We start from the raw sequence: 25889 nt of genomic DNA, 5'->3' as shown, positions 1-25889 counted from the left end.
CTGTAATTGCTATGATATCCCAGTCCCATGTTCCTAACCATGCCCTGAGTTCATCTGCTTTCCCCTTAGGCCTCTTGCATTGAAATAAATGCAGTTTAATTTATCAGTCCTATCTTGTTCTCTGCTTTGTCCCTGCCTGCCCTATTTGATTCACTTCTTTTCCCAACTGTAACAGTCTCAGATTGATTTATTTCCTTACTATCTCCTTGGGTCACATCTTACTAGTTTAAATCCTCCCGAGCAGCTCTAGCGAATCTCCCTGCCAGTATATTAGTCCCCTTCCAATTTAGGTGCAATCCATCCTTCTTGTACAGGTGACTTCTACCGCAAAAGAGATTCCAATGATCCAAAAATGTGAATCCTTCTCCCATACACCAGTTCCTCAGCTATGCATTCATCTGCTCTAAATTCTTATTCCTGCACTCGCTAGCTCATAGCACCAGGAGTAATCCAGATATTACTACTCCCAAGGACCTCCTTTGCAAATTTCTACGTAACTCTCTGTAATCTCCCTTCAGAACCTCAACCTTTGCCCTTCCTATGTCATTGGTTCCAATGTGGACAATGACCTCCTGCTGGCCCCTTTCCCCCTTGAGAACATTCTGCACCCTCTCTGAGACATCTTTGATCCTGGAACCAGGGAAGCAACACACCATTCTGATTTTTCACTGCTAGCTACAGAAATGTCTGTCTGTACCTCCGACTAGAGAGTCCCTAACACAATCGATCTGTTGGAACCTGGCTTACCCCTCATTGCGTTAGATTCAGTCTCTATACCAGAAACTTGGTTGCTTGTGCCACATTCCCCTGAGAATCCATCACCTCCTACATTTTCCAAAACAGCATATTTGTTTGAAATGGGGATCTCCGCAGATGACTCCTGCACTACCTGCCTACCTCTCTCACCTTTCCTGGAGTTAACCCATCTATGTGACTGTATCTGAGACTTTTCTCCCTTCCTATAACTGCCATCCATCACAACCCCTAGTTCTTGAAGATTCCTCATTGTCTCCAACTGTCACTCCAATTGTTCCATTTGATCTGATAGAATTCGCAACTAACGGCATTTATTGCATTTATAATCCTCAGTAACCACGTAAATTTTCCCTGAACTCCCACATCCGACAAGAAGAGCATATCACTCTACTAAAGGCCATTTTTGTTTCTTTCAATCTACAGACCCAGAAAATAGCACTGTCTTATTCCTCTACAAAACACTGCTGCAGGTTAAATTAATACTTATGGCTTATATTTTTAAGTTTAATCAAGAGACATGTCTCAATATGACATATAATCAAGAAAGAACCAACTCTACCCACTACTGCAAACTTACTGCCAGGCCATGCTTAAAATATTCACTTATTTGTTTCTGTGCTGTGACCTCTCCCAAACAGGTTCCTCCAAGATTAGTTGTGAATTTCACTGTTTGTTACTTTTCCCAGACGCACTCCGATGTCCAAACATACATGAATTCAAACAGCAAAGGTAGTAACGATGCAGGTTCACTGCCGTATCTGTTAGCAGCGTGGGTTTCTTTCTCTCTCTCTCTCTCTCTCTCCTGTACTGACCTCACCATGTGCTTCCTTTGTCTGTTCCTCTCCCTTTTAAAAGTGCTGGTGTTTTGAGTTTTTTTTTTCTCTAAAGTTTCAAAACAATGCAACAGCATAAAAAACAGTAATTGCTGCTCCTGGAATTCGAGAAAATCACCTCCAAAACCTAAACCCCTCAAAAAAGGAGCAGCCTATTACAGCCAGAAATTTTTGTTATCCTCCATTTTGGATTATCCAGAATCCTTATGCCTGACTTCATCCAATCACTGTACTCCGCAGCCACAGACATAGTGGTCTTCCCAAACTAAAGCACATAATTAAGGAAAGGGGATGTGTGTCATCAGATGTTGAAAGAAAAATATTTCCTGAAGGATTTTTACTGCCTCAGAATGCGAAGGAATCCAGCACTTAGTCTTCCCTGATTGTCATGACCACTTCTATTGAGGCCTTGCCTCAAATGCTTTTATAGATGGATCCTCATCCTCTCAATCTCAGCCCAAGGACATTATCTGGGCAGTGACTCACCTTCAAGGCAGCACATACAGTACTTCATACTCATGACATTAATACTGCTGGGTGTCACCCTCAAGACCTTACCCTGACAAAAGGCAGAAGCTTATCAGGTTATATTTTGTATAAGGACATCATCATCAGGGCCTTTCTTCTTCTTTCTGCTTGATTAATACCAATTATTTCCAAGTATTAAAAGCTTGCCAGAATAAAATGTAAGTATGTAAAACAGACTAAAATATACACTGACAGTAAGTAACTTTCAAACACAGGGCAGACTAACTTCACTCTGTCACTTAACCTCATAAAAGTGAATGAACTGTCGCAAGATCTTACTTTGACCAGCACAAAGATGCAGACTGAGTGGAACCGATACTGTCGTGAATCAAAAGTGGTAACAAATGAGCCGCCTTCAATGGAACATCGTCCGGGACATGGGAGATTAGTGCACTTCCATTGGCCCATAGAACACACACTGCACAAAATACAAACATATTCAAAGTACACCATTAAAAAAAGTTAAAGTAATAAAAATAAAATATTCCTGTTGCAGGAATAATTCGATAATTGTCTACCTTGTTTAAAATATCTCATTCTTCAGTTTCCTGTGGTATTCTCATGTAATTTTGCATAACTTATACTGAAGATCAGTGGAAACCATATTCTTGGAGTCCACCCATGTTTTTGCCAATCTTATGTCAATGCAGTTGATCATGACCAAGGAAGTTCATCACACTTATATATGTAACGTTCTGCTATAACGGGCAGTTGCATTCCACTGCAACATTGCACTAATAGCGTTATCGAAAACCGCTACAGAAAATTACGCTGTAGAAGATCACTAATAGAAAATTGCTATACACGTTCAGCAGAAAGTTCATGTTATCCAAACAACGTCCACAATTCGTCAGGCGTGTTATATCTAATTTGCACTTTATAGTAGAATGCGCGTTATAGCAAAATGACCTGTACATTAAAAAAACTTCGGATTTGGGATTCTTTGGACCTTCTCCCACCATTACCATAACCTTTGCACATGGTCAGCTAAAAGCTTTACAGTCTGCTCTATTTTAATACTTATTATTAATTAACATATGAATTCAGAGCAGACGTAGGCTGTTCGTCCCTTGCTCAGCTATTCAATGAAATCATGCTGATCTGTTGTGTTGCAAATTCTCTATTCCCATCTATCCTGATAACCATGCACCCTGCCTAACAAGAATTTATTTGACTTTAGCTTAAAAATATTCAATGACTCTGCCTCCATTGTTTTCTGAAGCAGAAAATCCCAAAGTCGCACAATCCTCTGAGATAAAAAAATCTTCTCTCTGTCTTAAAAAGATGATGTCTAATTTTAAAACAGTGCTCCCGAAATTGTAGACTTACTCAGAAGAAATTTCCTTTCCATTTTGCCATGATCATTCAGGACCTTATAAATTTTAATTAAACCACCCTTTCCCTTCCGAAGTCTGATGAAAACCACTAAATTCAGATTGGTTATCTGACCTCCCACTCAACTCTGGATATTTATATGCTTTTTCCCTTAGATGAGAGTTTCCCTTAGATGAGAGTTCCCCTTAGATATTTCTTTTTTTAGAAATGAACATATTCTGAGAATTCTGAAATAACCCTTTAAATGTCTGCCGCTACTTCTCTATTGATATTTCTGCTATTCTAATTCACAACAGCTAGGTCAGCTTTTATGCGCACATAGTTGCCCTTTATTTAAATTTAACATGCTAGATACAGATCCACTCTTTTCACTTTCAATCTATATGTAAAATTCAATCATACTATAATCACGGTTACCTGGAGGTTCATTTACTTTCAGGTCAAAAATCACATTGAATAATATCAAATGTAATCTGCTCTCTGGTCAGTTCCAACATGTGCTGCTTTAAGAACCTATCTCAAAAAGATTCTATAAATAACTCCAAGAGGCTCCTATTATCAATCTGATTTTCTCATTTATGTGTAAATTAAAATCACCACAACTAATGACTGATACATGGGTATAACAGGTACAAATTCAATTTATAGATGAAATAATACTATGAAGTGCAGTAACACATGAGGAGGATACTAATAAAAAATCTAAAGAACAAAACTGGTGCAATGGGAAGTCACCAGGAAAATGACATTAACAAAGAAGTGTTAGGTGACAATGTGGGCTGTTTTGGTGCATCAGAACTTCATCCACATTGTAATAAAACAAAGTAAGACAAAAAAAACCCTGTCGTCCTTACCACTCATTCACTCCTCATGCACTACCAATGCTAACTCATGCTCCCAAAGCCTTCTTGGTCCTCACATTCTATGCCAATCCTGTGCAAACTAGGCTTAATCTTCATGTCCCGTTATAGTCCTTATGCCAACCGAATGCCAACCCATGGACACTACTTATCCCTCCAGTCGCCTATAGCCCCTATGCCAATTTACTGCCAATACTTGCCAATGACTCTGTACCCCTCCCTATGATTCTTTATAGTCCCTTGCCAATTTTTTTGTGAAGTAATGCCAGCCAATGTCTTCTGCTCTCACACATATCATGCAACTCACCCTACTTTGGGTAGTCCTCAGGAGCAACGTTTCCTCTAAGCTATGCAGCTGCTAAGAGGGAACATTCCATGCACAGCCATCGGCATCAGCACACCAATCACAATATTTTCCTGTTTTGGAAATCATTGCTGTGCACAGGCCTCAGAGGCCCATGCAGCTGGTAAGAAAATTAAGGAAATGCTACTCACAAGCTTCTAAGACATTAAATGATATAAATGTCTGATTATTGCTTACAGAATTGACTATTTATTTAAACACCCTCACTGATAAAACTTATCCAGTATATTTAATCTTTTTCAAGTACTTAATCCCTTCTATAAAAATAAATGTTCATACTCATGGCTACATATCATAGACAGCCATTTCCTTATTAAAGGCAGCTTGAAGCTGTCAGTTATATGGTAGATTTACAGCCTCCCCACACTATCCCACAACAGATGATAGACATTCAAGTATCAACACCTTAACAGGTCCACAGACCTTGTTTAATTTCAAAACATATTCATGTCTTCTCTTAAAAACTGATAATTTACAGAATACAAGAAATGGACATCATTTCATGGACCTGTTTGTACTCTTATTTATTACAAAGGGATTTGCTGGGTTCAGTTTTCCCTTACATTTGAATCAAATCAAACCCACATGCATTTCCAATGTTCAAAAATTGGGTGCTTCTTCTGGACCCAGGTATTATCTCAGTTAAACAAATAATCAAACAAAATTCCAAAAATTGAATTTGCTAATCAGATGAGCAGATTGACAATGATGAATGCTATTCAACATATTACAATCAAGGGTAGATTTTTAATTTAATCTCTGAGGTGTAAATCAAGTGTGGTAAATTAACTGTCAATTATATAAACTGGATAATTTTCATGTCATTGTAATCAATGGAAATAAAAATATTGCAATTTCTGTGATGATCCAATTGAAAATCTACCCCCTTTTTTTTAATCAAACAGCAGAAGAAGGATTTTTGCTTTACCAGTTTCTGCAGAGTGCAGAGATCCTATCCCCAGGACTGTAGGTATCCCCATTCCAAGTACAGGGACATTCACTGAGATGTACACACATGCCCTTATTGGAAATGTCATCAAAAACAGTCCCTGTAGAAAATATAGCAGTGAGTAACTACTATGATGGAAGAATTAATTGCCATGGAATTGTTGGTCAGATAGGCAGATCAGAGGCAAGTCGAATTCAATCCAGGAAAATGAAGTAGTGCTCTTGGGGAGGGCGAACAAGAGATTACACTATGAATGGTTAACACTCTGGGAAGTATTGCAAAGGTACTTTTATGTGCATATCCACAAATTCCTGAAGTAACAGGCATGCAGATTAGATAGCAAATCAGATATTTGACTTTAGTGGCTGAGACACAGGATATAAGAGCACAGAAGTTATGCTGAAACTACATAAAATGCTCGTGCAACATTATTTGGAGTACTGCATGCATTTGTGGTAACCACTTATTGGAAGGATGGAATTGTACTCGAGAGGGTGCAGGAAAGATTTCCCAAGATGTTCCCTAGGCTGGAGGGTCTGAGCTATGAGGAAAAATTGGATAGGCTGATGTTGTTTTCCTTGGAGCAGCAAAGATTGAGAGGTGATTTGATATAGATGTATAAGATCATGGATAGAAAAAGTAGGGTGGCTGGGAAGGCACTTTTTCCAATAGTAAAGGGGCCAATAACCAGGGGACTTAGATTAGGAAGAGGCAGAAATCTAAGAGAAGTGTTGAACAGAAACTCTCACCACATTTAAGCAGCATTTAGCTAGTCATTCCTCTGGCATAGCTCCAGAGTTATGGGCCAGGAGTTGGAAAATGGGATTAGTGTCATTAGATCTTTGTTAACCGGTGCAGACACTATAAGCCAAATAGCCTCTGTCTGTACTGCAAACATCTATGAGACTATGAACTCTTCATATCTACACATCTCCATTCCAAGCAAATTATTCTCCCAGTGTCGAGAGTGTGTTGCTGGAAAAGCACAGCAGGTCAGGCAGCATCTGAGGAGAAGGAGAATTGATGTTTCGGGCATAAGCTTTTCATCTGGAATTATCCAGTCTCAAAGAAGCATATCTTTTTCAGTTTGCAGGAAAATAGCAGTGATTGTCCTATTACTTACAATAACATAGATATGTTAGGTGTCAAAATTTCAGACTGCTTTATGATGCAAAAAGCAATGTATTTGATGAGCTCAATTAGAAGAAACTTATTAATTCAAAGAGTGAAAAATATGTGGTTCTCAGGAAGCAGTTGAAGCGTTAGTACAGATGTACTGACAAGAAACCAAATAAGCAAATGAGGGAGAAGCAATGCTTGATCACAATAGTAGATTTGGATGAGAAAGAAAAATGGGAGAAGGCTCTGGTGGACTATAATGATTGGCATGAACATGTTGGGCTGAATGGTACTTTTCTGCATTGTACATCCTGTGTATTAAGTAACATAAAATTCTATAGACGTATTTGTAATTTCAGTATCTTGTGCAGTAAATATGAATCAGCTTTCTAATTTAAAAAAACATTCTACCCCTTTGCCACAGAAAATAAAGAACTCTTAACAGAAGCAGTAACATTATAACATTCTGAAGAAGAATCTACTGGACTCAAAATGCGAACTTTCTTTCTTTCTCGAAAGATGCTGCCAAGTTTGTTGTATTTCTCCAACGTTTATTTCATCAGTCTTTAGTTTTTGTTGAACAGAATCCAGTGGACTAGTGACCCCAAAACTCTACCAAATATTCTGGGGTCATGGTTCCAAATTCCACCACTGCAGATGCCAAAATTTGAACTCATTAAAAGCTTGTCTAATGGTGACCATATAATCATTGTTAATCATAAGAAGACTAATCAGATTCGTGAATGTTCTTTAAGGAAGGAAATCTGCCATCCTTAGATGGTCTGGCCTTAGTATGACTCCAGCCCACAGCAACGTGGCTGACTTGTAACTACCGTCTTCACAAATCGGGATGATAAATGCTTGTTTATTCCATGTCCCACAATGAAAATATTAATTTCAACGTTAACTGCAATATAAGATAATTAAAATCAAACCTATTGCACCACCAATGCCATTCAATGATTATCTGAGGATAAATATAACTTTTTCCTGATATAACTGATAACTTTTTCCTGCAATTTAGATTGTTTTCCTGACTCTTATCACTGAAATATCAGCAGAACTGAGGAATTCCTCTCCAATATGGGCAAATGAGAATTTTGCTCTACCTCTAACAGAGCAGGAGCTTTTCTACAGAAATTTCCAGCCAAGCATTAAATTGTGAAGGTTATTCAAGATTAAATCAGATCCAAATAAGTTTAATCAAAGATCCCACCCCAAATATTCACTTTGACATTTTTTTTCCAGGTACTGATGAATCCATAGTACTATTCCATAAATTAGTTTTGATTTGGAATTCCAATATTTGCAGCTTTCTTCTTTACTTTATCTTAGAACTTTTCAAACTTTGCTTATGATTTGAGGAAGTCAGTTTACCTTCTGGGCAGAAACATCCATATGTGCCATGACTATCGCAGGTAGAGCGCAAGTTTGAACATGTAGAAAAGCAGGGACATCCACTCTCCAAGTACACTTGGTTCGTTGGGCATTTACGCGGAGCTAAAATTAAAAGAGGACTGTCACAATCCTGTCAAATAAAATATATTATGTGTACAGAAAATTCTGGAATATATTTAGCATGTATTACTAGAGCTCAAAAACCCTTCAGACCATTTTCAAGCTACAAATCAATACCACAGTTCTTCAAGTCACTGACAGAATTTAGAATTAGTCTCTTTGAATATTTATAACAAAATATCAAGGGTATTATCCTTACAATAAACTACGATAAATTTTTTTTATTTAGAACACAAATGGAATAGAGACAGATATCAAAATTGTAGTGTAGTGTACCAAACAGTGAGAACTATACTAAACAACTTCTATAGAACATACACTTTCAGTCTAAGTGCCAGGTGAAATTTAATTCACAGAAGCATGAGCTTATGTATTTTGGCAGAAGAATATGGAAAACTCATATTGTGTTGATGATGCAATTCTAAAGTGTGTGAAAGTGTCAGAGGGACTTTTTGGGCTCATATGTATATAGATACCTGAAGGTGGCGGGTGCTACTGACAGCATTTTTACAAATATGGAATCTTAAACTTTGTAAATTGAGCTATTGTGTAAAAAGCAGTAGTTAATTTGAACATTTAAAAAACTCCAGTTAGGGTCCAACTATGGTAGCACTGGTCACAATTTAGGAACTACATAACGGTCCTTTAGAAGATGCAGAGGAGATTTACTGAAATGGTTCCAGTGATGAGAGATTATAGCTAGGTTAGGTCAGAAAACTGGGGTTGCTCACCTTGGAGCTAAAGGGATTGAGGTTAAAATTTGATAGAGGTGTATGTTAGGTTTGGATAAGGTAGTCAAATAAAAGTTGTTTTCATTAGCTAGTGAAACAAAGATTTTGGATTTGAGATTTTGGACAAGAGATGCAGAGAGATGTGAGGCAGGCCTTATTTACACAATGGTAATTATCTGCAACATGCTGCTAATGAGGGTGGAGAAAGCAGAAAAGATTTAAAAATTTCAAAAGGAAACTGGATGTGCATTTGTGGAAAATAATCTTGTTGGGTTATGGGTTTAGAGAGGAGAATGATAATGACTGGATTGCTCTGTAGAGAGCTGAGACTGACTCCACAGATCAAACGGCCTCCTTCTGTATAATCATGTCTTTATAGGCTGAATTTAATGGCCACAGCTGTGGCTCCATCTAGCCCCAGAAAAATAGCAGCATCCCCATCGTGGCCATTTCCAGGAGCCCCAAAGAGATCAATGTCTATTTGGCAATCTGTTGCTTTCCCTTGGGTTTCCCTGGCTTTCAAAACAAAGATCATGCTGGCAAGTAATTAAGGGGCTGACAGCTCCTTAGTGCCACTCAGACTCATGATCACTGCTGGACCACATCTGACTGGACCATTAATGGAAGATCATTATGAAGCAAAGCAGGAGGTAGGCAGTACTCATTGGCACTCATATGCCCAAGGGAGAGTATGGAGAACAATGTGGAGAGCAGTGGGAACCCTTACAGCACGTGTAGGCTTACACTGGTGGGCTTCTTCTTAGGTTATACCATGTAAGCTTTGGAAGGGCCCCTGGCAAGATTTTAGTAATGCCATGCATTCAGACCTTGTGTGGACTAGCTGCCGGGAAGATTCGCAGACATCTTTAACCTCTCCTTGCTCTGATCTGAAGTCCTCACCTGTTTTTCGGCCACCAGCATCCTAGTGCCAAAGAAAAATTATGCAGCTTGTCTCAATGACTATCACCCAGTAGCTCTGACTTCTATACTTTTGAAGTGCTTCAAGAAGTTAGACATGACTCATATCAACTCCAAATTGCCTTCATACTTTGCAATTCGCCTACCGGCGAAACCTGTCCTCAGCAGATGACATCTCCCTGGCCCTACATCATCCCTGGAACATGTGGATCACAAGGATACCTACATCAGGCTCCTACTTATTGACTACAGAACTATCTTCAACACCATAATTTAGTTGTAGGTGAGCACTTTGGAGAGGGTGACCATAACTCAGTTATGTTTAGTTTAGTGACGGAAAGGGATAGGTACATGCCACAGGTCAAGAGTTACCGGTGGGGCAAGGACAATTATAATGCAATTCGGCAGGAATTAGGATGCATAGAATGGGGTGGGAAAATGCAGGGGATGCAGACAATAGAAATGTGGAGCTGGTTTAAGGAATAGATATTGCGTTCCTTGATAGATATGTCCCTGTCAGGCAGGGAGGAAGCGATAAAGTAAGGGAACCATGGTTTACTACAGAAATTGCATCTCTTAGTAAGCAGAAGGAGGAGGCTTATGTGTTGATGAGGCAAGATGGTTCAGATGAGGCAATGGGGAGTTACAGATCAGCTAGGCAGGATTTAAATAGCGAGTTAAGAAGAGCAAAGAGAGGATACGAGCAGTCTTTAGCAAATAGAATAAAGGAGAACCCTAAAGTTTCTGTAGATATATGAAGAATAAGAGGATGACTAAGGTAGGAATAGGGCCAGTCAAAGATAGAAGTGGGAAGTTGAAGGTGGACCCTGTGGAGATCAGAGAGGTGGTAAATGAACATTTCTTATCGGTTTTCACTCAGGAAAAGGAGAATATTGTAGAGGAGAAGAATAAAGTACAAGATATTAGACTAGAAAGGATCGAGGTTAGTTACGAACAGGTATTATCAATTCTAGAAGGAGTGAAAGTAGACAAATCCCCTGGGCCAGATGGGATCTATCCGAGGATTCTCTGGGAAGCTAGGGAGGAGATAGCAGAGACTTTGGTTTTGATATTTGAGTCATCATTGTCTACAAGTTTAGTACCAGAGGACTGGAGGATTGCAAATGTTGTGCCCTTGTTCAAGAAGAGATGACCCAGGTAATTATATACCAGTGATCCTTACTTCTGTTGTAGGAAAGGTTTTGGAAAGGATTATAAGAGATGAGATTTATAATCATCTAGCAAGCAACAATTTGATTTCAGATAGTCACCATGATTTCGTCAAGGGCAGGTCGTGTCTCACAAACCTCATTGAGTTTTTTGAGAAGGTGACCAAGCATGTCGATGAAGGTAGGACAGTTGGCGTGATATACATAGACTTCAGTAAAGCCTTTGATAAGGTTCCATATGGTAGGCTGTTGGAGAAAATGCAGAGGCATGGGATTGAGGGTAACTTGGCAGTTTGGATTAGAAACTGGCTTTCTGAAAGAAAGTAGCGAGTGGTGGTCGATGGAAAATATTCAGCCTGGAGTCCAGTTACTAGTGGTGTGGCACAAGGATCTGTTTTGAGACCACTACTGTTTGTCATTTTTATAAATGACTTAGACACAGGCAAAGGTGGATTGATTAGTAAATTTGCAGATGACACTAAAGTCGGTGGAGTAGTGGACAGTTTAGAAGAATGTTACAGATTGCAGGGGGACTTAGATAAGCTGCAGGATTGGGCTGAGAGGTGGCAAATGGAGTTCAATGCAGCTAAATGTGAGGTGATGCACTTTGGGAAGAATAACAGGAAGGCAGAGTACTGGGTCAATGGAAAGATTCTTGGTAGTGTGGATGTGCATAAGGATCTTGGAATCCATATACATAGATCCCTGAGAGTTGCCACCCAGGTTGATAGTGCTGTTAAGAAGGCATTCAGTGTGTTAGGTTTCATTGGTAGAGGGATTACATTCCGGAGCCGCAATATTATGCTGCAACTATACAAAACATTAGTGCGACCACACTTGGAATATTTGTATACAGTTCTGGTCGCCATATTTCGGGAAGGATGTGGAAGCATTGGAAAAGGTGCAGAGGAGATTTACAAGGATGTTGCCTGGTCTGGAGGGAATGTCTTATGACGAAAGGCTGAGAGACGTGGATCTGTTCTCATTGCAAAGAAGAAGGCTAAGAGAGGATTTGATAGAGACATACAAGATGATCAGAGAATTAGATAGGGTAGACAGTGAAAGTGTTTTTCCTAGGATGATGACGTCAGCTTGTACGAGGGGGCATAACTACAAATTGAGGGGTGATAGATTTAAGACAAATGTCAGAGGCAGGTTCTTTACTCAGAGAGTGATAAGGGCGTGGAATGCCTTACCAATGTAGTTAACTCAGCCACATTAGGGAGTTTAAACAAACCTTGGATGAGCACATGGACAATGATTGGATAGTGTAGGGAGACGAGCTGAGAATAGTTGACGGGTTGGCATAACATCGAGGGCAAAAGGGCCTGTTCTGCGCTGTATTGTTCTATGTTCTAAACTCTGAGACCTAGGACTTGGCTCCCCCTCTCTGTAACTGGATCCTTGACTTGCTGACCCATTGACTGCAATCAGTAAGAATATGTGACAACATCTCCTCCACCATAACCGTCAACATCAGTGTCCCGCAAGGATGTGTACTCAGCCCTGTACTATATTCCTTAAATGCTCATGACTGTGGTGGCCAAATTCCACCCCAACTTCATTGACAAGGTTTGCTGACTATGCCACCACTAAAGGTTGGATCTCAAACAACTATGAGGTAGAGTACAGGAAAGAGATTGAGTGCTTAGCAGCATGGTGTAAAGACAACAATCTCTTTACCAATGTCAACAAAAAGGAGCTGGTCATTGACTTCAGGAAGTGGAGTGGAAGGCAATGGTGTTGAGGTAGAGATGCTCAGAAGTGTCAAGTTCCTGGGAATGATGATCAACAACAATCTGCTGATCCACCCATGTCGACCTAAGAGTCAAGAAAGCACAACAATGTTTCTGCATCATCAGGAGCCAAAGTAAATTTGACAGGTCCACAAGGACTTGTACCAATTTTTATAGATGCACCATAGAAAGAATCCTATCTAGATGCATCACAGTGTGATATGGCAACTGCTCTTCCAAAGACCACAAGAAACTACGGAGAGTTATGAATATAGCCCAGTCCATCACACAAACCAGCCTTCCATCCACTGACTCCATCCATACTTCCTATTGCCTTCCAAAAGCAACCAACATAATCAAAGACCCATCTCAACTTGGTCATACTCTCTTCCATCCTCTTCTGTCAGGCAGAACATATAAAAGTTTGAATACATATACAAATAGATTCAAGAGCAGTTTCCTCCCACTGCTATCAGACTTTTGAACGGACCTCTCAAATTCTGATCTCTCTCGCTGCACCTTTGCTGCGCCTTTAACACTGTATTCTGCATGCTGTTCTGCTATTTTGATGCACATTATATGGTTTGATCTGCCTGTATAGCACACAATACAACACTTTTCACTGTGTCTCGATATATGTGACAACAATAAAATCAATCAACGAAATGAATAATTGGCTAATCTAGTTCTGATTGTGTTGATCAAAAAAGCATCGATTTGGACACCTCCCACTTCCTCTTGTTTTAAATATTGTAAACAAGGCCATTAATGTCTTTATTAGGCAGGGCTATTGTTAGCTGTGCTGTTAATGGCAAAATGAAATATGTGTTTTATTTAGCAGGGGGTCAGGTAGTGGAGAGAGAAAAACATGCACCATATCAAGAAAACTGCTAAGATGTACTACTGAAAAGATAACTGAACCTCATTGAGTTTATGTAGCTGCGTATTTGGTGCAAAGTCAACAACAGCTGACTGTTGCTGTGCTGTTAGAACTCAGGCATAAATTCTGGAATAAGTAGGCAGCTAAGTCTTGGACTCAAGGCTCCAGCACCAGGAAACATCCTTCAGATTCATAAGAAGCGAAGTGCCTTTCTTAATTCAGTTCTAAAGATATAGAGGTTTAAAATCTAAATGCAGTACTTGTTTTGTGCAACTGATCAAAATTAGTGCTCAGGTAAAATTGAGGGGTAGTATTAGTTTGGCGAAGCTTGTTTCTTATGAAAAGGAGCAATTGTGTTTATGAGTAAGTAGTAAACTGCACTTGCCAAAAGTCCAGGATACTCTTGACTCAGGAAAGCAGATGGACCCACAAGATTGTGAACAATTGATTATGCAATCTATGACAGAATGGTCTACTAACTGATTTTCTCGTGTACTCTAATTTCTTTGTCCCGATTAATCTTTCAGTTTTATACTGCTGTTCTTTATATTATGTCCAATCATCTGGCCTATTAGTCTTTGTGTAATTATATTCTTTTTCCTAAAATCTGAGGCTTTCTTTAAATAAGTACAGATGGTGGTTCCTCTTCTTAACATCGAATCCTGGACTGGAGGCTGCCACGAGGAGGCAAGTCCTGGATTGGAGGCCTTTGCAGGGAGGTGAATCCTGACTGGAGGCTGCCCAGGGGGATGAGTCCTGGACTGGAGGCCTTTGCAGGGAGGTGAGTCCTGACTGGAAGCTGCCCAGGGAGATGAGTCCTGGACTGGGGGCCTTTGTGGGGAGGTAAGCCCGGACCGGAGGCTGTTGTGGGCAGGCAAGTCCTGGACTGGAGATCACTGCAGGGAGGTGGATCCCAGACTGAAGCCGCAGTGGGGAGGCAAGGCCCTTGTGGACTGGACGTAAGTACTCAAGTTTTGAAGCCTGATGTGATCTAGAGACTTGGCACAGTGCAGTCTAGAGACTAGGTGCTGGTACAGACTTGGGTGGAAAGGACTATAATTTGAGTACTTCTTTTTTCATTTTTTATTCTTATACTGGACTTTTATTTATTATTCTTTCAAGTTTATACCAAATACTTAAATATCTGTATGTAGGCATCTTGTACCTAAGATGGAGGCATAAGCAGCGACACTGTAAATCTTTCACTGCACTCATTCGCATGCATGAGACAATAAGGTTAATTCTAAATTCTCTTTATCATAGGACTGTAATTATTGTGAATATTCTGAATATTACCCTAAGTGGCTCCCATTGCTTCTCTACTGATCTAATCCATAGTCGAGGATCCCAGTTTACTCCAATTAGATTAGCCTTCAAAGGCATAGTTTTGCTTTATAAAATTTAAAATACCCTCTCTACCTTTCAAACAGAATACAAAATTCAATTACATTATGTTCACTACTACCTCGGTACTCATTCATTAATATTAGCACAAGTTCAATATAAGCCATTATCTGGTTGGTTTCATAACGTGCTGCTTTAAGAAACTCCAAAAGCATTCTGTGAATTTCTCATCCAGGCTACCATTTCCAATCTGAATTTGCCAGTTATTTGTAGATTAAAATAACCCACAATTATTGCCATCTCTTTATCACAAGCATCCAAGATTTGCACACTACATCTGTATTGAGGGTCCTATTGGGGGGGGCCTGTAGAAGACACTTCAGAAATCAAAGAGAGGAAAATTATATTCTTGTAACTATGAGCAATTAATAGGAAGTCAATCATTATTTTTTTATTTATGATTACAATTCAGTGGTGTGCACTTCAGTGACTGGGCCTTGAGAAGATGAAACATTCCAGTCCATTTGTAATAGGTATATGCACAATTCTTTAAGGGAGGGAATTCCAAGATTTTGAACCAACAAGGTGAAGGAACAGCAATGCATTTCCAAGTCAGGATGGTAAATAGCTTAGAGAGGAACTTGCAGATAATGGTTTTGTCATGCTATACTTGTCCTTCTGGATGGTAGTGGTCATGAATTTAGAATGTGCTACCTAAGGAGCCTTGATGAATTTCTGCAATGCACCTTATAGGTGGTTCACACCATTACTATTGTGTGATGATGGTGGCTGAAGTAATGGTTGGGAATGTGATGCCAATCAGGTGGCTGCTTTATCTTGGGTGGTGACAAGCTTCCTGAGTATTGTCAGAGCTGCACTCACCAGGCAAGTGGGAAGTATTCCATCACACTGCAGACTTGTGCCCATACGTGGTGGACAGGTTTTGAGGAGTCAAGTGATTTATGCACTGCACTCGTTAATTGCTCTTATAAATCATTAATATTTATATGCTTAGCCCAATTCAGTTTCTGATCAATGGTTACCCCCATGATGTTGATAGTGGGAATTGACTGATGGTAATGTCATTGAGAGTCAAGGAACAATAGTTAGATTCGCTCTTGATGGAGATGGTCATTGCCTGCCACTTGTGTGGCACAAATTTAAATGCCACTTGTCAGGTCAAGTCTGGATATGGTCTAAGGACTTGTCGCATTTGACCATGAACTGCTTCAGTGTCTGACAACTTGTGGACTGTGCTGAATGTGCGCAATCATTAGCGACCATCCCCACTTCTGACCTTGTGATGAAGGAAGGGTCGGTCACTATGAAGCCACTGAAGATAGCAAGGCATAGGACAGTATCCTGATGAACTCCTGCAGAGATATCCTGGAGCTGAGATACCTGACCTTTAATAACCACAGCATCTTCCTTTTGTGCCAGGTATGATTTCAACCATTGAAGAGTTTAGCATCCCCCAACATACACCACCCCTCCCCTACGCCCTCCTATCCCCCCCCCCCCCCCCCACCCCACCCCCACCCTTATGTTAGTTTTGCTAGGAATCCTTGATGCCACACTTGGCCAAATGTGGCCTTGATGTCAAGGGCAGACACTCTCTGGAATTCAAGTCTTTTGTCCATGTTTGAGATTAGGAGCTGAGTGGCAGTGACAGAACCCAGACTGGTTTGTGGATTAGTGAGCAGATAAGCAAGCACTGCCTGGTATTACTGTCAATGATTCCTTCTATCAGGTTATTGATGATTGAGAGCAGACTGGTTGGGTTTGAGTAGACCTGCTTTGTTGTAAAAAAAGTTTCAGGCATAGATTTTTCACCTTGTCAGTTTTTTAACTGTACTAGAACAGCTTGACTGGAGTGATAGCAGATTTTAGAGCACAAGTTATAGAATATTATAGCAAGGAAACAGACTTTTCATTCCAATCACTCCATGCCGAACATAATCCCAAACTAAACTAGTCCCATCTGCCTGCTCCTGGCCCATCTTCCTGCTCCTGGCCCATCTTCCCCCAAAACTTTCCTATTCATGTATTCATCCAAATGTTTTTTAAACGTTATGATTGTACTTGCATCCACCACTTCCTCAGGAAGTTCATTCCACACTCGAACCACTCCCAATGTGAAAAATGTCTTTTTTAAATCTCTCTCCTCCCACCTTAAAATGTGCCCCCAAGTCTTGAAATCCCCCATCTCAGGGAAAAGACAATTACCATTAACTCTTTCTATAAAGTCTTTATTTTATAAACTTCTGTCAGACGACCACTCAACCTCCTATGCTCTATTAAAAAAAGGCCCTACCAAGTTGGTTGTACCAAAATGCATAACCTTGCATTTATCCAGAATGAAGTCCATTTACCATTTTTCAGTCCATTCACCCATTTGATCAAAATTCTTTTGTAATCTTAGAAAACCTTCTTCACCGTCTACCATGCCATCAACTTTGGTGTCATCTGAAAATTTATTAACCAAGCCTTCTATATTCTCATCCAAATCAAATTTTAATGACAAATAAAAGAGGACCCAGATGCAATCTCTGTGGAACACTGCTGGTCACAGGCCTCCATTCTGAAAAGCAATCCTCCACCATTATGCTGTATTTTGCCGTTAAGCTGATTAAGTATTCAATTTGCAAGCACACCCTGAATCCCATGTGCCTAACTTTACTAATTAGTGTACCATGCAGAACCTTGTCCAAGTCTTTACTAAAATCCAAATACACATCGTCTACTGCTCTGCCATCAACAACCTTTTTGGTACTTCCACAAAAAAAACTCAATCAAGTTTGTGAGTCACAATTTCCCTACAAATAACTATGCTGATTATCCCTAATCATTTTTGCCTTTGTAAATGTTCATAAATTCCAACTTTTACAACCATCTCCAACAATTTACCCACAATCAAAGTAAGACTCACGGGTTTATAGTTCCCTGGTTTCTCCTTACAACCCTTCTTAAAACAAAGATACAACATTAGCCACCTCGCCCGTAGTTATAGATGATGAAAATATTTCTGCAAGGGATCTCGTAATTTCCTCCCTTACTTCCCACAACTTTCTGGGTTACATTAGATGAGGTCCTGGAGACTTATCCACATTGAGTACAATTGTCTTTGAGTATCCAGTGACTTCAAATTGGCTGAATACTGATATCAATGACGATGGGAACCTTTGGAGAGGACGGAGATAGATTAGCATTCACCACTGCTGACTACAGAATGCTGCAAATACTTCAGCCTTTTTGTTTGCACTGATCTGGGCTCTTCCATCATTGAGGACAGGGATATTTGTGGAGCTTCTTTCCTCCAGTGAATTAACTGTACATCATCATTCACAACTGGAAGCAGCAGGACTGCAGAGCTTAGATTTGATCCACTGGTTGTAGAATTGCTCAACTCTGACAATAAATTTATGCTTATGGTGTTTGGTATCCAAAAAACTGTATTGTAGCTTTACCAGGCTGACACTTCATCTTTAGAGATGTCTGGTGCATGTCCTGCTTAATTCTTTATTGAACCACGGTTTATCCTCTGGCTTGATGACCATAGAGTGGTGATTTGCTGGGCCATAAGTTACAAATTATGTTCGAGTATAAGTTTGCTGTGCCCACTGTACCCCATGATGTCCTGTTGCTAGATCAGCATGAAATCTATCTCATTTAGCATAGGGGTTACACCCACAGAACACAATGGATAATATCCTCAAAGAGAAGATGGAACTTTGTCTCCATAACAACTGTATGTTGGTCACTCTTACCGGTACCAGAGAGATGGATCTGCTGCAGGAATATTAATAAGGATGAGGTTAAATATGTTTTTTCCCTCTAGTTGATTCCCTCACAACCGGAGACAGATCCAGCCTAGCAGATATGACCTTGAATTACCTATCAGCAGTCAATGGGAGGAACTCTATGTAACTATCAGTATTTAATGTGAAACAGGTGAGCACTGACATACAATCAATTGTTGGAAGTAATATTCATCATAACTGACAACTGGCTCCACATGTTTCAATGGCAGAATGGTAAGAATGTAAAAAAAATGTTATTGATAATACAAATGAGATCAATAATCTTAAGATGTTTAATGATGTCAAGGACACATTTCTGACTTTGGCAACAGCTTGAATATCAACGCAGCATTGAGAAAATACATAAATGTTGAAAATTATTCTCCAAACTTACGACACAATCGTTCATGTCTCCAGTTTCTGACAGGTTGCAATAACCTTGAACACTCCCTTGCATATTCAGAGAAAGTATCACAAGCACAGTTGGCATCATATTTCTTGGAGCACTTTGACAGGTCCTGTTGACAGCTTTTAATATAGCCTGATCTTGGCACAGTGCATTCTGGTGCAACTTTATCCATCAGGGAAGCACAAAAATCTTGCTAAAAATGAAAACAAAAGAATTATTTATTGCAACATCAGTTTTTTTTAATCTCTAAGTTAATGTTGTGAGAACATATACTTATTTCACAGATAGACCAAATTATTTTCCAGTTAATGTATCCGGTGCTTGGCCTACTCTCAATTCAGTCTTTGCAATATGGAAAATAAGAGAAAACACAGTGAGTTCATTTTCAGTTCATTTGTTCTCTCTCTTTATTCATCTAATTGCACTTGCCTCATCTACTCTCATACTTTGAAGGTTAAAAAAGTTAGTGACAGTAAAAATAGCAGCTTAGCATGGATGTAGTAACTATCGTACAAATAATTGAATACACACCAGCAGTAGGCCATTTGGATTCTTGAGCCTGACCCAATTTTCAATAAGATCATCACTGATCCATTTGTATGGATTCTACCAAGATGAATAACATTCATTGTCCTTGCCTAACTTGAATCGAACTACTTCCACCTTAAAAATCCCCCAAACAAATTTCCCACATCTGTTTTCTAAAATTTTGTACTCTCCCACAACTAAAAACCTCTTTTCCATATTACCTTGTCAAGGCTATTCATGTTCTTATACACTTCAATCAAGTTACCCCTCACTTTTCTAAACTCCAATACAAACCAAACAAGTGAAACCTGTCCAGTCTTTGCCAAGAAATCTATTCATTCCAGCTATCAATCTAGAAAACCCCCTCTGAATTATTTCCAACACGTTTCCATTCTTCCTTAAATAAGGTAACTAAAACTGCACATAATATTCAAGGTGGCAAATCATCAATATCCTGTGGAATTGAAGTATTAAATCATTACTTTTACGTTAAATTATTTTCATAATAAAGGACAGCAATCCATTAGTCTTCTTGATTACTTGCTGCACCTGCATACTAACTTTGGGCAATTCATGCACTTGGACCTTGAAAGTTGGTAGTCATTCACGGGTTTAATAATGGGGCTTTCTTTCTCCCCTCAAAGGATCAATACAGTGTTGAATTCTCCTCCCCAGAAGGTAGTGGAGGCTGGGTCTTTACAATTCTTCAAGGCGGAGTAAAATGGATTTTTGACAGCCAAGGAGTGAAGGTTTATGAGTGCAGACAGGACAGCAGAGCTGAAGCCACAAACAGACTAGCCGTGATTCTAATAAGCATGGATAGGCTTGACAAACCAGAAGCATAGTCTTGCTCCTATGTTCCTATCGGTTTGCTCCTTTCTATATTAATACAATCTACCAGGGGCACATAGCCAATCCCGTTACAGTCTTAAATCTACCAGTAAAATTTTCATTGCTTATTTACCTCTCCTTATATCACTAAAGTGATTTGATCTGCACTACTAAGGCTACTTCCATATTCCTGAAGAAGGGCTAATGCCCGAAACGTCGATTCTCCTGTTCCCTAGATGCTGCCTGATCTGCTGCGTTTTTCCAGCAACACATTTCCATCTACTTCCATATTATACATCTCTTCACTGTCTTAACTGGTTACAGCGTATTATTTGTAGTTTCCAGTTTTGACCATAGTTTAATCATGCCTCATTACTGGCTACTACATCACCTCACAGGATCACTATGGTGTGGAAGCAGGTCACTCAGTTCATCAAGTCCACATCAAACCTCTGAAAAGGATCCCACCCAGACCCACTTTATTCCTGTAACCCTTCATTTCCCATGGCTAATCCACGTAGCCTCCACATCCCTGGATACAATGGGCAATTTAGCACTGCCAATCCACCTAACCTGCACGTCTTTGGACTGTGGAAGGAAACTGGAGCATCCAGAAGAAACCCATGCCAAGGTGGGAAGAATGTGCAAACTCCACACAGACAGTGCCTTTGAGTGGAATCAAACCGAGGTTCCTGGACCTGTGAAGCAACAATGAAAACCGCTGAGCCACTGTGCTCCTCAGCATTATCATCCTCCATGTTGCTCCTAAAATTAAACTTCTTCCTTACGCTTCATACAAATTTTTACGTAATACATCCTAACAAGCTTGCTGTTTTATTCACTCATTTCTTAATTATTCTCTCTTTTAGATTTAGATTAGATTACTTTAGATTACTTTACAGTGTGGAAACAGGCCCTTTGGCCCAACAAGTCCACACCGACCCGCCGAAGCACAAACCACCCAAACCCCTACATTTACCCCTTACCTAACACTATGGACAATTTAGCATGGCCAATTCACCTGACCTGCACATCTTTGGACTGTGGGAGGAAACCGGAGCACCCGGAGGACACGGGGAGAATGTGCAAACTCCACACAGTCAGTCGCCTGAGGCGGGAATTGAACCCGGGTCTCTGGCGCTGTGAGGCAGCAGTGCTAACCACTGTGCCACCGTGCTGCCCACTAAAGTAATTTTGATTTAATTACTTTACAATTTTTGATTATCCCTCGATCTGTAGTGCCAGAAGTATAATTTATGACAGGTAGTCTATTCCCATTTATTCTCAATTTATTATCAAAATATTTCCTTTCTGACTAAGTCCTTCCTCCACTCCCATTTACTAGTTTGAAGTCTTTGTGATTGCTCTATTTATTGTCTCTGCTGGACCCCAGTTTCAACCCAAATAGATTATGCCTATCCAAATGGAACAAATCCTTCTATCTCATATTGCTGCCAGTATTCCAGGATTGGCACTCCTCTGTTCTACACTACTCATTTAGCCACAAGATCATTTCCATAACTTGCTGATCCTAATTCCAAATTGCATTTGGTTTATGGTAATGGTAACAATCCAAAGATTATAACCTCCGAGGTCCCGTTGTTTCATTTAGCCTCTGGTACTCTCCAAACAGAACCTCTTCACACAATTTTTAAATTTAATTGTCTTCCCAGAACTAAATGTTCTATAAATCGTACAAATGATAGTTTATTAGCTTTCCTCCTCAGTACAAAAATGGACAGATGAAGAAGGTTTCATCATAGCTAGTAGATTCGCACAAAGTGGAAAGTTAAAGCAAACAAACCAAAATCTCCCTGGATGACAGAGAGATTAAGAGGAAAATAGAAAAAGTTTGATTGAAACAGGTCACAACTGAGAACTAGTTTGACTGAAACAGCAGATATGGGGAAAGAAAAGGAAGAATAATGAGACTAGATGGTTTCAGTGGAGTAGACAGTGTCTGAACTCCTATGCCCAGGGCTCATTCTCTCTGTCTGCTTTTCTTTTCTTTCCTTTTTTTTAAAAAAGTCTCTTCTGATCTTTATTGTTCTTTTTGGCAGACGGCAGTAGGAAGTAATCTTTGTTGGGGTCCGGAACATGGCAGCCACTGGTGAATCTGGACCATGACTCTGACAGTGGCGTTGAGGATCAGCTTGCAGAGATCCGAGCATAAGAACCCACTATTCGCAGAGGCGAAGTCAGCAAGGTGGACGGATGCTGCGGTGGCGATGGTGGTTCCTCGTAGCTTGTGGCTACGTCTGCTTTGGATTCTTTGACGGAAAGGCCTGGGATTCCATCACATGGGTCAGCCTGGGATTTCTTTAGGAAGCTTTCATGAAGCCTTCCTTCCCAGGGTTGACAACCAGCAATGAGATTTCTCCTTGAAGCATCTTCTAAGGAGTCTTGCGCTCCGGGATTTCAACGGCAGGGTTGTGGATGGCCTGCTTTGGTAGCGGCTTCCGGTCCTTTATTCCAGTGGCCCAGTGTGGCAGTCTTGCAGTGGTACTGTCTTTCCCAAACCCACGAGCAATGGACTTTGTCTTAATTTTTAAAATCGATTCCTTTCATTATTAATATAGGCACCTCTAGCCTCTTGCAGTGTCCTTGGATGTATTTGGTCAGGACCAGGAGATTTTTCCACCTTCATAAATTCTAATACATCCAACATCTTCCTCTACTGTGATATGGACTGTCCACTAAAGATATGACCACTAAATTTCCCAAGTCCTCAAGTGTTCTGTCTTTCTCCATAGTAAACACAGGAGAAATATTCATTGAAGATCTTACCCATCTCTTCCATGTCTGCTTGTGAGACCTGTGATGCAAAAATTCCTAACAAGGAGAAAAGAAGACACAGGAAGATCTGAAGACAAGCTGCCTGGTTTTGAGACAAGAAGTGTTGTCTTGTAAATCTTAATTGGGGCTAGTATTATAGAAGAGGAGGTAAAAGATAGGTTAGAGAAAGAAATTGTAAATAATGGTTAGTTAATTATTGTCTGTTATACTTTAAGAAATAAAGTTGTTAATTTTTACTTTACATAGTTATTGGCCACTCGAATTGTTACAGATTACTGCACAGGATAAATCTTTTCTGTGTTGCCTGTTTAAAATTAAGCAGGAGAGCTTACCCCATGTCATAACACTTTTAAAAGTGAGATAGCTAAGGTTCAAGGTCTATACGTTCCTAAGAGCATTGACAGGAATAGAAAACTGTGGATGACAAGAGACATTGAGGCTTTGACCAGAAAAAAGGTGGTATGGCTGAAGTACAGGCAGTTGGAATCAAGAGAATCTCTGGAGGCACTAGAGGATACGGGAGTTTACTGAAGAAGGGCATCAGGAGGGTGAAAAGGGAGCAATGAGAAAGCCTTGACTGAAAAGATTAGGGTGAATCCAAAGATGTTCTTTAAGTATATTAATGGAAAAAGAGTAACTAGAGAGAGAATAGTACCCCTCAAGGACCAAAGCAGACATGCATGTGTAGAACAGCAAGTGATGGATAAGATCTTCAATGAATATTTCTCCTGTGTTTACTATAGAGCAAGACAGCACATTTGGGGACTTGGGAAATTTAGTGGTCATATCTTTAGTGGACAGTCCATATCACAGTAGAGGAAGATGTTGGATGTATTAGAATTTATGAAGGTGGAAAAATCTCCTGGTCCTGACCAAATACATCCAAGGACATTGCAAGAGGCTAGAGACAAAATTGCGGGGGGTCTGGCTGATAGTTTTGCATCATTGTTAGCCATGGGTGAGGTCCCGGAAGACTGGAGGGTAGTGAATGTTGTGCCCATATTCAAGAATGGCTGCAAACAAAAGCCTGAAAACTATAGACCAGTAAGCCTAATATTGTGGTAGAGTCATGGACATGTACAGCACGGAAACAGACCCTTCGGTCCAACTTGTCCATGCCAACCACATATCCTAACCTAATCTAACCCATTTGCCTGCACTTGGCACATACCCCTCTAACCCTTCCTATTAGATACCATTCCAGATGCCTTTTAAATGCTGCAATTGTACCAGCCTCCACCACTTTTCCTGGCAGTTCATTCCATGCATGTACTACCATCTGCGTGAAAAGATGCCCCTTACGTTCCTTTTATATCTTTGCCCTCTCACCCTAAACCTGTGGCCTCTAGTTCTGAACTCCCCCACCCGAGAGAGAAGAGTTTATCCACTTTTCCTATCTGTGTCCCTCATGATTTTATAAACCTCCATCAGCCTCCGACGCTCCAGGTAAGTTGCTTGAGAAGATTCTGAGAGATAAGATTTACAGGTATTTGGAAAGACAGCGTTTGATTAGGAATAGTCCGCATGACTTTGTGCATGGCAAATCATGCCTCACAAATTTGTGAGAGTTCTTTGATGAAGAGACCAAGATGGTTGACGAGGGCAGAGCAGACTATATGGATTTCGGTAAGGCCTTTGATAAGGTTCCACATGGTAGGCTGCTCTGGAAGGTAAGATCCAGGCGGAGCTGGTAAATTAGAACATAGGGTTATGAAGTTGAAGACATGTACTGTATCTTTAAGAGAAAATGAATGCTGTTTTGCACTGAGAGCTGACAAGCACCTGTCATATGACTAATTAGCAGTCTCAGAGTGTACTGGAAAAGTGAAAATATGTAACATTTGGCTGTGAAATAGATACCTGAGTTCATTGCTGTTTTGGAGAAAATGAGGACTACAGATGCTGGAGATCAGAGTCAAGAACGTGGTGCTGGAAAAACACAGCAGGTCAGGCAGCATCCAAGAAGCAGGTGAATCGATGTTTCAGGCATAAGCCTTTCATCAGGAAGGGCTGTTTCCTTGTTACTTTGACAACAATTTGAATCTAACCAATCCGTTTAAATTATACCCCCTAGATACTAAAACCCAATAGAGTTTAAATTTATTCACAGAATCATAGTATCGTTATAGTGTGCAAATGCAGACATAAATGCAATATGTAAGTCTTTGGATTGAGAAAAGCCCTAGCTCTCTCAAACTTTCTTCATCAGACATGCCATCCAATTCAAGTCGCATCCTGATAAATCTCCTCTAAAGCTTCCACATCTTTTCTACAATAAGGCAACCAGAACTGAACACAATATTCCAAGTGTGGTCCAACCAGAACTGTAGGGAACTGTAGCATAACCTCACGACTCATAATCCCCCTGTGAATGCCTACTTCACAACCCTATCAACTGGGTGGCAACCTTGAGGGGTCTATGGATATGGACCTCAAGATCCCTCTGTTCCTCCACACTGTCAAGAATCCTGCCTTTAACCTTGTA

The 25889-nt window shown here is 40.1% G+C and overlaps 1 protein-coding gene across 1 annotated transcript in view; it reads right to left on the bottom strand.

Annotated features, from left to right (window-relative positions):
* LOC122558123 (mucin-6-like) overlaps nucleotides 1-25889 on the bottom strand; it is a 276414-nt gene that overhangs the window by 239430 nt on the left and 11095 nt on the right. Inside the window, exons 4-7 of the mRNA XM_087996806.1 lie at nucleotides 19235-19442; nucleotides 8122-8244; nucleotides 5605-5725; nucleotides 2397-2535 (exon numbers count right to left, since the gene is read on the bottom strand). Coding sequence (XP_087852932.1) covers nucleotides 2397-2535; nucleotides 5605-5725; nucleotides 8122-8244; nucleotides 19235-19442 — 591 coding nt within the window. The remainder of the gene's footprint in view (nucleotides 1-2396; nucleotides 2536-5604; nucleotides 5726-8121; nucleotides 8245-19234; nucleotides 19443-25889) is intronic.

The sequence above is a fragment of the Chiloscyllium plagiosum genome, unplaced genomic scaffold (genome assembly GCF_037043375.1).
Source record: "Chiloscyllium plagiosum isolate Xiang-an unplaced genomic scaffold, Cpla_swu_hap1 HiC_scaffold_18, whole genome shotgun sequence".
Taxonomy (NCBI): Eukaryota; Metazoa; Chordata; class Chondrichthyes; order Orectolobiformes; family Hemiscylliidae; genus Chiloscyllium; species Chiloscyllium plagiosum.
This window is presented reverse-complemented; position numbering and strand designations above follow the sequence as displayed.